The sequence below is a fragment of the Lepisma saccharinum genome, chromosome 24 (genome assembly GCF_977018435.1).
Source record: "Lepisma saccharinum chromosome 24, izLepSacc3.1, whole genome shotgun sequence".
Classification (NCBI taxonomy): Eukaryota; Metazoa; Arthropoda; class Insecta; order Zygentoma; family Lepismatidae; genus Lepisma; species Lepisma saccharinum.
Window position 1 is genome coordinate 14,031,299 of NC_139252.1, and position 17,679 is coordinate 14,048,977.

The window sequence follows — 17,679 nt, forward strand, 5'->3', positions numbered from 1 at the left end:
TCGTTGCTTCTCTTCTCTACCGTTATACGCGGCGTGGCTCCAGAGATCACCGGGAGGGAGTTTTCGTAAAACATTTCCTGTGTTTGTGTCAATTTCAACAAGAAAATTAATTCTCCAGCTTACTCCTTTCTCAATCATTCTTAAAACAAAAAAGTAATTGCATTTCACTAAAACTTAGCCGACCTCCGTGGTGGAGCTCACTACGAACCCAGGAGCTTCAGGTTCCAATTCTGACCTGGTTGTTCTGTTTGCGTCCCTTCATCAATTTCAAAAATACCATCACTCATACTCATCGTCGTGATTAGCCTAAAGTGTAAGAAACGAACTTAAGTAACAATCATTAAATCAAATTAGTAGTAATTAAAGGCTGCTGGGAATTGATATACAATTAGAGAGAGAAAAAAGGGTGTATATTCTGTGCCATTACCAGAAAAGAAACTCTATGATCAGGTTCATAATTTGTATTCATGTCTACATATTATTAGAATGATTACATCAAGAAGACTTAGGTGGGAAGACCATGTGGCACGAATTGGAGAGGAAAGGAGAGTTTTCAGGATTCCTGTTTGGAAACCTGCTATTAAGTGACCTGTAGGAAGGCCAAGACGAAGATGGAGAGACGTTGAGATGGACCAAAAGGTAATAGGTAAGAAGGAAAAGATTGGTTTCATCTTGTCCAGGAGAGGGACAGAGGGAAGGCTTGTGTTGCTGCAGCCATAAAGTTGCAGTTAATGTTTTCTCTTCCATGCCCATTGAATTATTAATAATTTGTAAAAATGGTGCATTAACGTGCTTTATGAATTTAGGTCCTTTGCATGTAAATGTACATTCATAGTTACATTTACGAGGGATGATCGGAAAAAACGAATACAAAGCCTACAAATTCCAGTAGGTATTTATTAGACGAATACAAACGAACTCATGTGAAAGGACACTACATACACTATTTCTCAACATAGTCCCTCGCCGGTTCATGCTTTATCCCAGCGCAAAACGAGGTTCATGATGCCTGGCTCATAAAACTAGGGGGTCCTGTTCTCGGAGTCAAACCCTTACTTCGTGCTTGAAATCATCATCATCCGAGAGAAACTGGAGTCCTCCGTGATGCTTCTTCAAATGAGCGAAGAGATGATAATAGCTCGGAGCAAGCTCCGGGAATTATGCTGGATGATGGAACACATGCCACCCAAAACCCACCACGCAGGACGTAATGGTTGGGTTCCGACAACAGGATCCCGAGTTGTATGACAAAGGCATCAAGAACCTCATGAAGCGGTAGGATAAATGGCTGAACCGGGAAGGAACTATGTTGAGAAGTAGTGTATGAAGAGTCCTTTCACGTTAGTACGTTTGTATTCCACTAATAAATACCTACTGGAATTTGTAGTCTTTGTATTCTTTTTTCCCGATCATCCCTCGTACATTTAACTATGAATGCACATTTACATGCAAGAGGATGCACTTTAATGTACCATTTTTACAAATTATTTAATAATTCTATGGGTAAGACAAAACATTAACTGCAACTTTAAGGTGAATCAAATGCAAAGGCATATGCTGATGAAATTTTACTTTAAAACATTTAACGTTGCTTCACTACTAACTGTACGGCAAAATCAGTTAACAGCTAGTTAACATTTACATTGGTTAGTTTCTGTGGCATATTGTCTCAATCATCAATGATGATGGCTTTGAGAATCTGGCTCCTTCAGGGCTCCCATAAAAAGCACACTTCCTGTAACTCTATGCTGAATTATAAATATGAATGGGTGGTCGGCTATGAATGTTGGTTTCGCTTCAAATATTGATCTTCCATGTGTTGAAGCTAAAAAGAGGGAATTATATATTAAATTTCACAAATAATATTTAAACCTACTACATCATATTATTACAGAAGTATATGACATTATTTTTTAACTTTTGAATTAGATATATTAAGATTAATATTAATACTCGTCGCCTCTGAACAAAATATTACAAATATTACAAATTGCAGGTTCTGGGCCCATAACCCAGAGGTCCGTGGATCGAAACCACGCTCTGCTCTTATAATCCTGTACGTCTCTTATTTCCCCTTTATAAATAATAAAGAAGTGAGACGAGGATTATATTATCTGCGCAGTGGAAGTTAATTATCTTTCAGTAGGTATTTAAACTATTTAATGTAAACTTAATATTCATTCAACCCTAATATTTATTAATAAATCAAATCAGTAAATATACTTTCCAAATTTATATATGTATCACATGGTTAATTCACATCCCAACTAAACACCGAAGAACAACATTTTAGTTTACTCAACAAAAATAGCCATATATAATCTCCTCATTAATTTGTAACAGTCAGTCCAATTAAATCGTCAAAAGTCAGTATGTAACGGCTATATGAGTTAACTGCATCCCCGCCCAAAACCCCCACAGCCAACATGACCCGGAGCAATCTACCCTTAAAAAAACAAATTCCTTCATTATCACTTTTAAGAAGTCGAAATAACTATATTAACGTTAGACAAATTACACCAGGCCATGCAGGCCCAAAAGGGTGATACACGGAAATACAGTATACTCAGCCTGTGTCCAGTTAGTCCTTCGTCTCCCCCAGTCGGCAAGGATCTGCCACGCCAAACTCCTCGCTCACCCAGCGCAGAAGCGTAGCCAATGGCATACCCTACCTTAGTCACATGTATATTGAGTCTTCAATACGTCACCAATGAGCTATCATACACTATGGGCTTACACTGCCCTCTGACATGACCAGTGTTGCCAATACACATCGAATGTTTTTTTTAAAAAAAACTACTTTTTATGATCATGTTATAATTAAAACCGTAAATCGTAGTCTGAACTGCATAAACTGCTTAAATATTTATAGTCTTTTTATCAATTCGATAAATACCCACAGAGACCATTGAAACACATGAAAAATTTTACAAATACAATAACTATTTTACACATTAGTAACTGATTTCAACTAGCATTACTTGTTTCGGTTATAGATGAAAAGTAATGATGCAGTTGCACATGACCTCCATATCCTCAACAACAATCACTATTAACAATTAGCTTTTTTTAAACTTATCGTGGGCAAGCATAAACACAATAAATACATTGCGTTTCAAAATGATTTGAACAATTTCATAAGTTGTATTCTTAAATTGTCAAAGTAAGATAAAATTTCACACATGTGTAATGTAACTGTTCAAGTTGAAGTTCCAATGGTTATCGGAAAGTTAACTCACAAATGCTAAACGTGAGCACCCTTTGTTGCTCTGCACACGTCGATACAGTCATCCACACATTTTTCAGCATGTTTCAGCATGTTCTCTTCAATGGTTTGCACCACAGCTAGTGCGATAGAATTCTTTGTTGGTGGATCTTTATGAAATCGTATAGCCTACGAAACTGACGTTGCACACTCACGACCGAAATTGAATGATGTAAAATGCTTTCTCCTCACCACTGGCAGCAGCCGTTTTGCTACTGGTCAGCCTTGCACCTTTCAGCAGAATTTAGAATTACTGGGACCTTTAAAAAAATAAATTAATTAAACACTTAAGGATGTGTTAGAATATATTTCACAGCATATCTATCATATCGGAAATTATGTTGTATTGCTCATGGAACATGTTTTTATCGTTCAAATCATTTTGAAACACGATGTACATAATGATAAAAATTACAGGACAATCTTACCAACTGCGAGAGCCGACGCCTCACTGCCTTTCTCATTAACTTCTATGTAAGCTTTTTGCATGAAACTGTCAACATGTATATGGTTGTCTTTGCTTATTCCACTCAATTCCGCATGGTCGCTAAATATCTCTTTTATTCCCAGCTGAAACATGCAAAAAATAAGTTCCATTATAGTTTAGCACGTAGGTATGAAGCAGATCAGAAGTGTGTCCTTTTTTTGATATGTGTGTTGGGAAAATTTTGTTGCCACGCAGGTCAAATGTAGTTTGTGATTGATTAATTGATTTGCTTTATTTTTCTTCACTTTTTGTGACACTCTTGGCTAACTTTAGGAGATGGGTGTAGTGCTGCCTCCTAGAGCAAGAAGAAACAAGCTACTGTTGCTAGACATGAGTCTGTGCAAACAGGACCTGGAATGGTGAACGTAGTTTCGTTATAATGTAAAGTGTTACGCTGTTTGTGAGTTTGTGTAATAAATGTAGTTAATCTTGTTAACATATGTGTTTCCATCGCACAACATTATGGCGCAGTCGGTATAAAAGAACTTTACTCTTCATGGATTGCAGGATTTGCAAGAACCTTATATTTCCGAAAGTTTATTCTGTTCGGACTGCCTGTCCTCATTCGTACAACAAGTTGTTGTAGCAATCATAAACGTGTTGCTTTGACACAATTTGACTTAACACGGTAAGGATTAACCGTCTACATTGTTTGTTTTATAAAAAAACAATAGTGTGGTGTAAATACTATATATATCAAGATTCCTTCTAACGTGGAAACAAGTTATAATCATGAAACGTACAAAGGCTTTGTCACGTTCATAGATATACATTGTGATCCGATGCAGATCAAGTATAATTACAAGTGAAAATCACTTTTCATAGTTGTTAGGTTAAACGTTTGGATTTACAGTCATAAATATGTACACAAACTTGACATTTAACGCTTTCCACGAAGATTCAGAGGACATTGAAGATTATCTCTTACGTTTCGAACAGTTGTGTATCATTAAAAAGTTCAGCGATGATCAGAGAGTTCCTATACTCATCGCCTTCATAGGTGCAAAGGCATTTAAAGTCTTGAAAAATGTAGTCGCACCAGACCTTGTACAGAATCTGTCGTATTCTCGTCTAAAGGATAGTCTTTTGTCACACTACAAACCTGTAACTAATAAGTTTGTTGAACGATATAAGTGTCGACGTTGTGTGCAAGAGGAAGGTGAAATCGTTTCTGATTATTTCATAAGGCTGAAGCAACAAGCCATAAAATGTAACTACGGCAATTATCTGGACGAAGCTTTAGTTGAACAAATAGTATTGGGCATACGATCTGAAGTTACTAGAAGAAAGTGACTTTCAGTACAGTCATTAACCTTTCAGCAATGTCAGGAACTGACATTACAAAATGAAATGTTAGACAAAGAAACCCGATTGTTAATACGATCAGAAAGTGTAAAGCAAGAGTCAGCAGTTTCACGCACCTCAACCCAATTTCCAAGAAGAACAGTGCAAGGGGACAAACATACAAAACAACATACTTATAGTTCACCTAATCGAACGATTCACGGAATGAAATATACTGATTACAGCTGTCCTAACTGTACGAACAAACATGATTTTAAAGACAACTGTCCAGCCAAGGATTCTGTTTGTTCATTCTGTAGGAAACGTGGTCACTGGCAAAAGCGGTGTAGGAAGAGAGAGAAGCTTAAACAGAAGCCCGATAGTAATACTAACGTAGGACAAACAACTGAAATCGAAAATTTGAAGATGTCAACTTCTCATACTTCACCTGGCGAGCAAACAGCATGGTTACCTAGTGACGTTTCATACAGTTGTGACTCACACATCACCGGGTCACCTACGTCCAATTACCCTTTATCAAAGAATCCAATGCTAAAGGATTTACTTATTAACGGCAAGTTTATTCAATGTGAGCTCGATACAGGATCTGCCGTGACTCTATTCCAAGCAGATTCATTCAGGAATTGGTTCCCAACGACACATATTAACCATTCCTCCATAAAAATATATGGCGTAGGGAAACATGCTCTTTCAGTGAAAGGCCAGGCTGAACTGGAACTTACACACTCCGGATCGACTTACTCACTTCCCGTTATTTTATGCAAGGACTTTCTCACCTATCCACTCATAGGTCGTTCATGGTTAGATGTCGTTACGCCGGATTGGAGAATTTTACTGTTACATTCACAGCAGACGAGTTCTATGCTAGTTGACCCTACGGGAAATGACCAACCAGAACATTTACGGATGAAAATAAAACATGAATTTACTTCGGTCTTCGATGGTGATCTATCGAAACCAATTGTACCGTATATAATTGATATACCTTTGAGAAGAGATGCTGTACCGATTTTCCGGAAAGCCTATGATACACCTTACGGTTTGCGGGCACAAGTGGAAGTCGAAATTAAGAAACTAGTACAACAAGGACTCTGGGAGGCTATCACCTACTCTGATTGGGCATCTCCTCTTGTGGCAGTCACCAAGAAAGATGGGTCTTTGAGATTATGTGTCGATTTTTCTTCAACTGTCAACAAGATGACAGAAAATATGAAGTTCAATATTAGTAAAACTGATGATATATTTGCTAAACTGAAGAATTGCCAGTATTTCTCCGTAGTGGACCTTCAAATGGCTTATTGCCAACTTCTCTTGTCAGAAAAGTCACAAATTATAACTGTAGTGAACACACATGTGGGACTCTATAAGATAAAACGGTTGTGCTTCGGGATCACAGTTAGTGGCGATATTTTCCAAATGACGCTGGCTAAAATCTTGGGAGACACACCAGGCGTCGCATTTTACTTTGATGACGTTATCGTAGGTGGAAATACATTGACACAATGCTATGAAAGGACACTTCTAGTGCTCTCTAAACTTTAGCAACATAATGTGAAGGCTAACTTCAACAAATGTACCTTTCTATCTCCGGAAGTCGAATACTTGGGATACTGCATATCTTCTAAAGGCATTAGTCCTTCCCGTAAGAATTTAGAAGCATTATTGGACTGTCCAGAACCGTCGGACATCTCACAGTTGAGGTCCTTTATCGGCATGTTAAACTTCCATCGAAGATTTATACACAATCTCGCTTCTAAGATACCACATCTTACTTCTCTCTTGAAGAAAGATGTTTCGTGGAAATGGACTACTGAAACATCCAAAGAATTTAGGAACATTCTAAAGGAACTACGAGAAGTGCAACCCACAATACCATTCGATCCAAAAAAACCTATTGTGCTGATATGCGATGGATCTCCATACGGTTGCGGTGCCCGATTATGCCATCGTGTAGAAGGTGAGCTCGCTACGGTGGCATGTGCATCATCTACACTTAGTGATGTGGAGAAAAGATATGCACAAGTAGAAAGAGAAGCATTAAGTGTAGTAATTGGCGTGAGGAAATTTGAAAAATTCCTAAGAGGACTTCATTTCGAAATAATCTCTGATGCTAGTGCCATTAAGTTCATATTTTCACCAGGGAAGTCAATCTCCAAGCACGCTTCGAACAGACTACTGCGTTGGTCTCTATTTCTATCCGGATTTAACTACGACGTAGTAACATCATCACGTGTACCTGTGGCGGACATGCTCAGCAGGTTACCTTGTCCCACAGAAGACCCAGTAGATGAGGAAGCTACATTGTGTTACAGCATGACAGGCACCAAACCGCCAATTTCTCTACAGATGATCGCTGATCACACCAACACTGATCCAGTGATAACCAAAGTTGCAATATATGTAAAAAGGGGTTGGCCGAAAAGGTTTAATCAACGGATAAAGGATTCCAATATTTACCCTTACTACGAAAGGCGAAACCTTCTCTCGCTAGAGGCAGGATGTCTGTGGTGGATGGGGAGGTTAGTCATCCCACAGTCGCTTCGCTCGAAGGTTGTGGAACTCTTCCATTCGAACCACCCTGGGGAAAGGACGATGGTGGAGACCTTACGATCACAAGCATGCTGGCCCAAGATGATAAGGGATATACAACATTGTATCCAGACCTGTGAAACATGCCAATCCACACGTTCCAGGATCAAGAAAAGTCCAGATAATAGGTGGCCGGAAGCTAGATTTGTAGGACAAAGACTCCACGTAGACCATTTCTTCTTGGCTGGGAGAAAGTTCCTATTACTTGTGGATGCTTATAGTCGCTGGGTAGATGTCTGGCCAGTATCTTCCTTAGATACACCGGAGACCATACGCTGGATTCTTCAGTCATGCTCGACTCTTGGAATTCCACAAACAATAGTTTCTGATAATGGTCCGGCATTTATCAGCCTAAAGTTCCGTTCCTTTTGCCAACAGTTCGGGATTGAACACATCATAATACCGCCGTACCACAGTCCTAGCAACGGGCTTGCAGAGAGGTACGTACGCACGGTGAAGGCTGGCATGTTTAAGGTGTTGCATGAACATCCACATCTGACTTCTTTACAGTTCGATGCAAAGTTAGCAGAGTACCTGCTGTTTTTGAGGAATTCCCGGTTGGGAGAGGAACGTAGTCTTCCTGCAGCCTCAGTACTCACCTTCAGTCCAAGAACATGGTGGAACTGTATACGTGGTGATCATAATAGAGATGCCGAGAGGACAGAAGCTCCTCCTTTCTTGAAACCTAGGAGCAACCACAGCAAACCATACAGGACATTTTCACCTACCGAAACCGTATGGGTTCAATCACCGAAGCACTTGTCACCTAACTTCAACGAGGCAGATATTGTAGAAAGGTTGGGTGGCACTCACCTTTACAAAGTACGCTTTGCAGATGGATCTCAAAGAGTGGTACATTCACGTTGGATTCGTCACAGGACACACAGACAACAAAACAATCCAGAAACCTGGGATGATGATAGTCCACCCGGAGCAGAAGGCGCGGCGGAGGATCGAAATTCGGATTCCGAAACTACCCCACCTCAACCAGACGTTGATGACCATCAACCCCAAGACGCTGACGCTGCTCCACGACCAAGATCCACTAGTCATGTGCCTAGAAGATCAACCAGGATTAAGGTACCCCCTGACAGATACGGGTACCCTTGTTAATTTTTTTTTGTAACTCTGGGAGGAATGTAGTGCTGCCTCCTAGAGGAAGAAGAAACAATCTACTGTTGCTAGACATGAGTCTGTGCAAACAGGACCTGGAATGGTGAACGTAGTTTCGTTATAATGTAAAGTGTTACGCTGTTTGTGAGTTTGTGTAATAAATGTAGTTAATCTTGTTAACATATGTGTTTCCATCGCACAACAATGGGGATGAGTGATTATATCGTGAAATTCATGAATGGACACTCACGAACATCCATACCCTGGTTTTGGTGCCTGTGGATTCCTGAATGCCCATACTTATCGCTCAATATTAGACAACTCTGTATTCCCCACTTTGTAGCAAGAGTTCACAACAGGCCCTTTACATTTTCAGCGCGACAACGCCGCCGTCCATAGAGCAAGTGCCATAAGCGAGTGGTTTGACGACGTTGCGGAGTGAAGGGACTGGCCACCTCCGAGACCTGATCTGAACCCCCTTGAAAATTTGTTGAATGATTTAAATGGCGGTTGAGATCAAGTCCAAACCAACCAAAGATCATTGGCGAGCTGTTCGCCATCTTTCAGTAGGAATGGAAGCTACCACCAGTCAACATTTAACGGTACCTGGTGGAAAGTTCATGGAAGGATAGAGACTGTGATAGCGGCGAATGGAAGAGGTACTCCGTACTGACAACAGACTAAATTCAGATAAGCACATCCCAATGGGTGACCGGTCATTATTGGAATAATGTGTGTGCCTGATTGTTTCACTCATCACATGACCTCCGCAAATGACCGATATTGTGATTGAGTCTTTCTCTGTATCCACATCTTCCATATACCCCCAAGACATGTTGCAATTCGTAGGCAAGCCTCTCCGATGGCGTAGTGGTAATGCTGCCTTCATGTAATGAATAGTAGTTATCGGTTTCGTTACTCACTGCAGCACTTAGTGGTTCATATTTCTCTTCAAACTGAAGGTCGCGATTAGCCTCTCTGAGCATAAAGTGTATTTAAAACAAAAATACACATTCATTTATAAATCTACAAGATTTATATGCATGAGGAATTCCATGTCAACCTCAATTCTCAAAATTAAATGCAATGCTGTAACATTATTATATCTTGTAGGTCAGAGGGTTAAAATTGTCTGTTGGATAAAAATTCAAGTATTATACATAATTAAGTTAGAAAGTAGAAGTTTTTTTTAACATAGTATTCCTTTATTTCAACTTTATGATTTAGTTGCGTTTTCTATTGTGTCAAACCCGTGAAACAGAAAAAAACAATTAATTTCTCCTTTAACTGTTACATTTCTCCCTCAACTCCAATAGAATATTAAAATATCAATTACCTTCTCTCTCTCTCTCTCTCTTTCTCTCTCTCTCTCTGTCTTAAATAAATTATTTTTCATAATTTAACAATTTCAGAAATTAAAATATATATTTCTAATTAAGTGAAGAGGCGCTGTTTCGTCTGTTCCACCCGTGACACAAAATTCTTCAATTATAGCTACAAATCTGGGAAAGGATCGTAAGGTAGTTATATTTAATCAACAGTGTTAAGTTTCATAGTTTCGTTGCACAGAAACTGAAGGAAAATGTTGCTTAACTATCAGGAGAGTAGTAACTTTAAGGTAAAAAATGTAGTCCGCATGCCCCATCCGTGACAATAGAATGCTACAAATCCAATGTTGATAATTTATTTCCACTTTCATGTTAATTTCTCTCATTCCGTGTAATGCGACAGGCCAAATCTCTAATGTTCTCTTACTATTGACTCATTACTTTTCGTAAGCGGTGTGAATGGTAAAATGATTGATATAAAACAAAACTACTTTCAACAACAGGAACTGATTTTAAAACCAAAACATAATTTTAAACTGAACACAATACTCACCTCTGAAAGAATTGATGGCAGTTTTATTGTTTGGTCAATGGTAAACTTTGGTATTTTAATCTCTACAGTTTTAGGTCTCAATCTCTTCTTCAACCCCATTATGAACTCCAAATTTAAGGCATTCTCTATTGCTGCGAAGCCGTTCTTCTTGTGGGGTAGAAGAATGATCATGGAAATTCTGTTTCCCTTTAAAGAAAAACAAGAATAATGTTTAATATGTTTGGAAATTAAAAGTACTCGAGAAGAAAATGAAAACGTTAGTACCCGTTGAACCGAACATGTGGAAAAGAAGTTCCAATGCATAGTGGTGGAAGGGCAACATGTTGAAAGGGAGTTGAAACGCAGAGTGGTGCAAGGGCAACATGTGGGAAGAGAGTTGAAACGCAGAGTGAAGCAAAGGTCACCATATTGAAATTATGTTGACGTAGTGGTTGCAAAACGAGGAAATTCGTCCCAAATTTTCAGAACGATACTTGCAAGAGTGTCAGGCAGGGTATATTCTACTCAAGCTAAAGTTTTAATTTTCTTTTTCGGTAACTCTTTCTTAACACTTAACAAACTAGAAGTAAATGATATTAACTAATTAACGTGTTTCTGCATTCTGAAATGTAGAAGTATGTAGTTCAAGTCCTGATTCCAATTTCACTTTACTTCAAAGAAAGTTCCGAATGATCAGTTTTCCTCTGACAGCGTACGTCAAGTCAACGTTTAGCCCAGTAAATCCTTCCCTCAAATCTTTCCAACCAATAGCGTCCAATTTAGGAACTAACATTACTCGTCAAGTCCACGTGGAATAAATGAAATGTTACTAATTCAGTTTCTTTAGAGATTAAGTAACGTGAGTTTGCGGTTAACTTTGCTAGGCTGCGTTATTGTGCTGTGCTATTTTTTAATACAATGTGAAGACCTCGGGAGTGTAACGTCGCCGCAATTCGTGTTGGATATCTCCGAACAGTACAGGTAAGAGTGATAACTGAGCTACTTAGTAAAACAGCGCTGGCACGAAACCAGATGCTCGTCCGGTCGGCTTCCTCTCGTGCTATGTCAAACATACCGAAATGGCGTCCGAATCAGGACTTACAGTATACCAAAATTAAACAAATAGAAATAACTTGGAAAATTCCTAAAGCATTGAGGCATTTTGAAGTTACGTACGCGTTCGTATCCCGGCCTTGGCTGGGTGTTCTTTCTGATTATTCCTTCACCAATTTCATCATTATCATCACTCTTCATCATATTCGCTATTAGCCAAAATTTGCAGAAGTAAAAATAGTCAATCAATCGAGACCACGGTTCAATCCTAGGAGTGGATGATTTCAGGTGCAAATTTTTCGAGCAGTGTCCCTGCAGACAAGGGCTCTGTAGTTCACCCAGTCTCCAGTAAATTGGGTACTGTGCGGATGGAGCATAGAGTTGATCACGTCACCTCCATAATAGCTCAGGTCGTGAATGTGTGGGGGCCATAGATCCATGGCGTGTTGCAATTTTCCGAGGCTCGCTTTATATTTATTAACCAACTAAAATGGAACATCAAACATTAAAATGTATTGATTCTTAATTTTTCAAGTGACCTTCATGTTAGTTGAAGGTATATATGACCTTCTTACTGTATTAGCAATGCGACCATTTTTTTCTTCCTTATTCCAAAGTTTGGCCAGTGTGAAATACTAGTTTTAAAGTATATAGTGTAATGAACGTGAACAATGGTATAAAGTTACATTATCCGCTGTAGTAAGTTCGATAAAATGGAAAAATGGATACGATCTGTTCCCTGGAAATTATAATTTGCAAAAGATAATAATACAATTAAAATAGTAAATTAATTATGTCATATACAATTTCTTGTAAAATTTCATGTGTAAGCTAAACCTAACCAAGCATAAGCAAATTATTTTCTTTTTATCAATGCTGAACTTTATTATGCTTACTTGATTTGCTTGTGTCACTTTTGGCTAATTTGCGATGAAATTGATAAATGGACACTCACAAACATCCATGCCCATACCAGGATTCGAACCCGGGACCCCTGGTGTACTAGTATTAGGCCTATTGAACCAAATCTTAACTTAATCAACTGTAAAAGTGACGATAAAACGGCAAACCAATATCGTCTATCGTAACACAAGTACACTTAAACGAACCTCTTAAAATACAACCTATGGCAATGTTAGCTAACACAGAAAAAAACAAAATTGGAAACAAAGAAAAATCTTGAGCGCAGGCAAACTGTGTGGAAAATTAATTTAAGCCATTCTTTGTGTTAGAAATATTAATCTATTTTCCGTGTTTCAAGTTATTCAACTATATAGATTCGTGTTCACTTCTGTAGTGCCACAATATTGTTTGGAACTATGCCAGAGTCGACAAGAGATATTTTGTGCAAATGGCGGCTCAAGAAAGATACTTAAAATTAATGCACGTGTGAGTAATCAAAGAAAGAAGCATTTTAAAGGATGAGGTGATATATAGACCAGTATGGAGGTGCTGGACGGATCAATAAGAAACGTCTGATTAAAAGGTAGCACGTTCCACGATATTCTCTAGAAGGTTTATTGATTTTGATTGATTGATTTGGTGTTTTAAGTCCATTTTATGCACAGTAAGGCTAATCGGGACTGAATCTACAGTTTAAAGTGGGATCCGAACTACTATATGTGCCTCCACTGAGTATGAAACCGAGCACCCCTTATTACAAGGCGTCGACGCTACCACTGCGCCATCGGTGAGTGACAGGAAGCGAAAGCCACTCAACCGTCCATTTCTCGTCACAAGAGAGCAGCTAATAAAAACTAATACGGTGATGTGATATGCAAAAGGAACTCATGTTGTCATCTGAATCCGAAACCATCAATTCAGTTACTCCCAGGGACAGTGGCGGGGATTAGGAGACTTTTTACCAGTTTTTGCTCCTGCACTATAGCATCCTAATGCTAAACCTTGTCTACCAAGATAAAGAAAACCTCACTCCCAAGTTTTGCCACCCAATCGCCTACTAAAGGGCGTTTTTTAAGAGTGATAGAACTTTCGATAGGAATAGCTGTCATTTGTTTTGTTTTGATGACATGTTGTTTTGTCATTTAAGATCATTGAGCATTGGCAAATTATCATGGAAAGACTAACGCCGCAACAACGTTTACAAATTGTGGAAATATATTTCCAAAATCAATGTTCTGCTCGCCAAACGTATAGAGCACTTCGGAAATATCGATGCTGTCAGTGAATTGGCCTCCAAGATCATGTGACCTAACGCCACTGAATTATTTTCTTTGGGGATATGTAAAGTCTCTGGTTTATTCTGATAAACCAGCAACAATTGACGCTTTGGAAGCCAACATAACTCGTGTTATTAACGACATACGTCCCCAATTACTTGAAAAAGCGGTTCAAAATTGGACTGATCGAATCCGGGCCATCACAGCTAGTCGTGGTGGACATATGCCGGAAATTATTTTCAAAAAGTAAATGTCAGAAAGTTATCTTTCAAATAAAAACACAATTGGCTTCAAACTTATTTTTTTATGTGTTTTATTTCAATTCAAAGTTCTATCACTTTAAAAGGCATTTCTAGGAAGCATTTCTCATCCCTCCTCCTTCCCCTCCGAAACAAATTTTGATGAGATTTCAGACTCGAGTAAAAAGGTTGCAGTGAACCTCTCCGATGACATGGTTGTATTGAAGGGGACCAAGGTTCGATACCCGGTGGAGGTAAACTGCACAATGTAGTGCAGTCAAAATAGGAAAAATATAGGTACTAATTCATAACAAGCTTAAATTTGGTGCGTTGCTTCCTTATAACATTCATAACAACATACCTAAAGCCCCTGGCGAAAACCCATACGGTAAGGCCGCCATATTGAAAATGGCGGACAATGAAAATTTTCAGGAAATAAGAGAACTATAATTCATAGCAAGCTGAAATTCAGTACCTAGCTTCTTTATAACATTAATGATAACATCAAAAGTACCCGGCGATCACCTTAGCGCTAAGTCCACCATATTGAAAAATGGTGGATAAATTCAAGTTTTCACTAAATAAAGAACTATTTGATAATAGCTTGCTGTATGATACGTATGTTTCTTATAACATTAGTAACATCAAATACAACATGTTAAGGTTTCTGCAGATCATTGACGCGGCAGGTTCAGATTCCACCATAAACTGTAGGTTCATTCGTGATTAGTGGGGGAATGTGTTCAGTCTCATCACAAATGACAGTGGACCATTCCGATTCGTTCAATTTCTTACATATTACACCAGAGGCACAACCACGAATTTTTGCCTGGGGGATAAAGTACAAAGGGGATAAACATGCCAATAATAAATAATAATAATAACATAAAATTAAAATTCCATCAATATTATTGGCATGTTTATCCTGGTATTTCAACACATTAAATTTCACATTAGCTAATAATGGAAAACAAGAACACAAAGCGTATTTTCAAAAATTACGAGTGTAATTCTTTTTGTACATATGGCATTTGTAACTTTCATGTAGAAGGTACGTTTTACACATATGCAGAATGGAGCGACATCAAATAAAAAAAAATCATATGCAACATGTTAACACTAAATTGTTCACGTATTCAATGTATCTTTAATACATACATACATATATATATATATATATATATATATATATGTATTATTTAAATCCATTACATAATCAAGTCCTTCCACCTCATATCAAACCAACAACAAGAATGACATAAATTGTCTCTCACATGTGTGTGCTCCTTTCCTCAAAATAATTGTTCATACAATTAAAACAAAACTGTTTAGCAGTAACAGTCTGAAGTACATGAAAAACTAAGTATGCTGACCAAGGCAGTAATTTATTTTATTAAAAACATAAACTAAACGTTGAAACGTTACGTTTAGTTTATGTTTTTAATAAAATAAATTACTGCCTTGGTCAGCATACTTAATTTTTCATAATCATGGAAACAAGGCTTAATGGTGTTATAATCTGAAGTACATATTTGGTCTTACTTCTCTCTCCCTGATAATTTACAAAGCATTACAGATAACAAACACAGAATGCAAGCGAAGCGAGGAAGAAAATTTTTAGATCCAATTTTTGCAAACAGAAATCAACATTAATTAAATGGGGCGCAAATAATTTCACACGGGCTCCATGGTATCTCTCTTTTGCAACTTTTTTCATTCAGATCGTTCGGTGTCCAGGTATGGATCCTGCCGCCCCAAGGTACGGCTCAGAATTTGATGAAACTGTAAGAAAGGTGAGTGAACCGAGCAAGACAATTTTACGAAATGTATTTTTATTTGCATAACATTTGTAATAATAAGGGTAATTGAATTGCCTCCCTGCAGTGGCCGCGGTGGCTCAGTCGGTAACGCGTCTGACTACCATGCTAAAGGTCCCGGGTTCAAATCCGGGAACTTTTCTAACCGGCGCCCACCCAGCGTCGAATAACATGGGTACCTGGGGGAAACCCTGGGGGGTAAAGGCGGTCAGGGGCGTGATGCTGATCACATCACCCCCACTCACGACCGGATCAAGAAAGTGTGGGGCGTTACCCCCACACCCCCTATGCGCCTTCATGGCGTGGTGCTAAGCACAGGGGAACACTTTACCTTTTTTTTTTTACCCTGCAGGAGCTCTTTGCCGTCTGGAAGAAAAAAGCAAGGAATATATTAAAACTAGTTAGATCTTGAGTATCATTTTGTCCTGCTACTCTTAGATTCTGCTAGACTTGCTTTTCTTTACTTCAATGTTTGCTCCCCCTTGCCCGCCTTAGAATTTGTTTCCGTCCAATGTTGGGGGTTTAGCCCCCTGTGCTTGCGTCACTGTATTTCACTACAATTTGCTTTTCAGTACGGACTAAGTTGTTAATACTCTTTAATAGTACACATACTGTATTGTAGCACTTATATAAGCTTCCTCTCTAAGTGAGGATGTGTTGTTTCGTTGAGGGGACTTAGCTCCTACGTTACTTTCATCTTTGTGCCTTGTGGTTCTCTTTTTTTCACTTATTATTTTATTGTGTCTTGTTCATTATTTTGTTATAACAAAGATGTCATCCTGCACAAAGCCTTTACACAAAATCTGGTTTTCTCTTTATAACCCTGTGCGCAACAGCCCATGAAGGGCCTTCCTTGGCTTACCTACCGACTGCCGGTCTCCCTCCCACGCTTTGCTTCGTCACCTCTAAGCGTGGAGATCTTCAACCAGGATTGGAATAGTCGGGGGGTCTGCCCGACGTATCCCCATCCGTTGTAGTACGTCTTCGCGACAGGATTTGTCGAACTCATTCGAAGCTACCCAATTTCCTCACGATGGTGGGTTTTCACCGGCCCTATACACAAACCGAAAATTCCCGAAGAATGAAATCGTGATCGAATCCACGGCTTCCCGCAGCCGCCGTCCAAAGCAAGGTGCCTTAGACAGCACGGCCACGGAGGAGGACGGTTTTCTCTTCATGGTCACTCATTTTTCTTAAACTGAGCTCATATCCACTAGTTATTGTTGATGTTCTGAAGAATAAATCCAGTCTTTGATCATATCCGAAATAACAATATGGAATTGTGCACAAGTTGATTATTTCAATAAGCATTATTATCACAAAGTATTGAGGTTACGTACATTGAATTGTAAGAAATTTCGGTTTTGAGAGCTGATTATAGCTCTTGTTTAGTCCTATGGAGCGCGCCCTACATGCTGGCAAGCGAAGTGAGGAACGGCACTGGCGTACGCAGAATGTAGGCTGATGGGGCTGCAGCCCTCTCAGAAATTTTGATAAAATCAATGTTTTTAAATAAAAACTGTGAAGAGGTCGGTGAAAACCATCCTTATAATGACCCTCGATTGCTATTTTTGAGAGTGGAGAATTCTGAAACTACGAAATATGTCATTGTGTACACAGCTCCCCTAGGAAGCAGCTATGTACGTACCATTCACATTTACAATTACATCCCCTCCAGAAAAATAATCCTGATTACGAAAGTGGGGAGCGAGGAAGCGAACAATCCAGCTCGATAAGAAACATAGCAGCCTATAGAACGAGGTGCGCGCAG

General features: G+C 38.9%; 1 protein-coding gene across 1 annotated transcript in view; it reads right to left on the reverse strand.

The window, feature by feature from the left end:
* Positions 1–453: 453 nt before the first annotated feature.
* LOC145977914 (neuroserpin-like) overlaps positions 454–17,679 on the reverse strand; it is a 36,202-nt gene continuing 18,976 nt past the window's right edge. The window contains exons 5-7 of the mRNA XM_083110220.1: positions 10,641–10,826; positions 3,694–3,835; positions 454–1,825 (exon numbers count right to left, since the gene is read on the reverse strand). Coding sequence (XP_082966346.1) covers positions 1,677–1,825; positions 3,694–3,835; positions 10,641–10,826 — 477 coding nt within the window. The 3' untranslated portion in view covers positions 454–1,676. The remainder of the gene's footprint in view (positions 1,826–3,693; positions 3,836–10,640; positions 10,827–17,679) is intronic.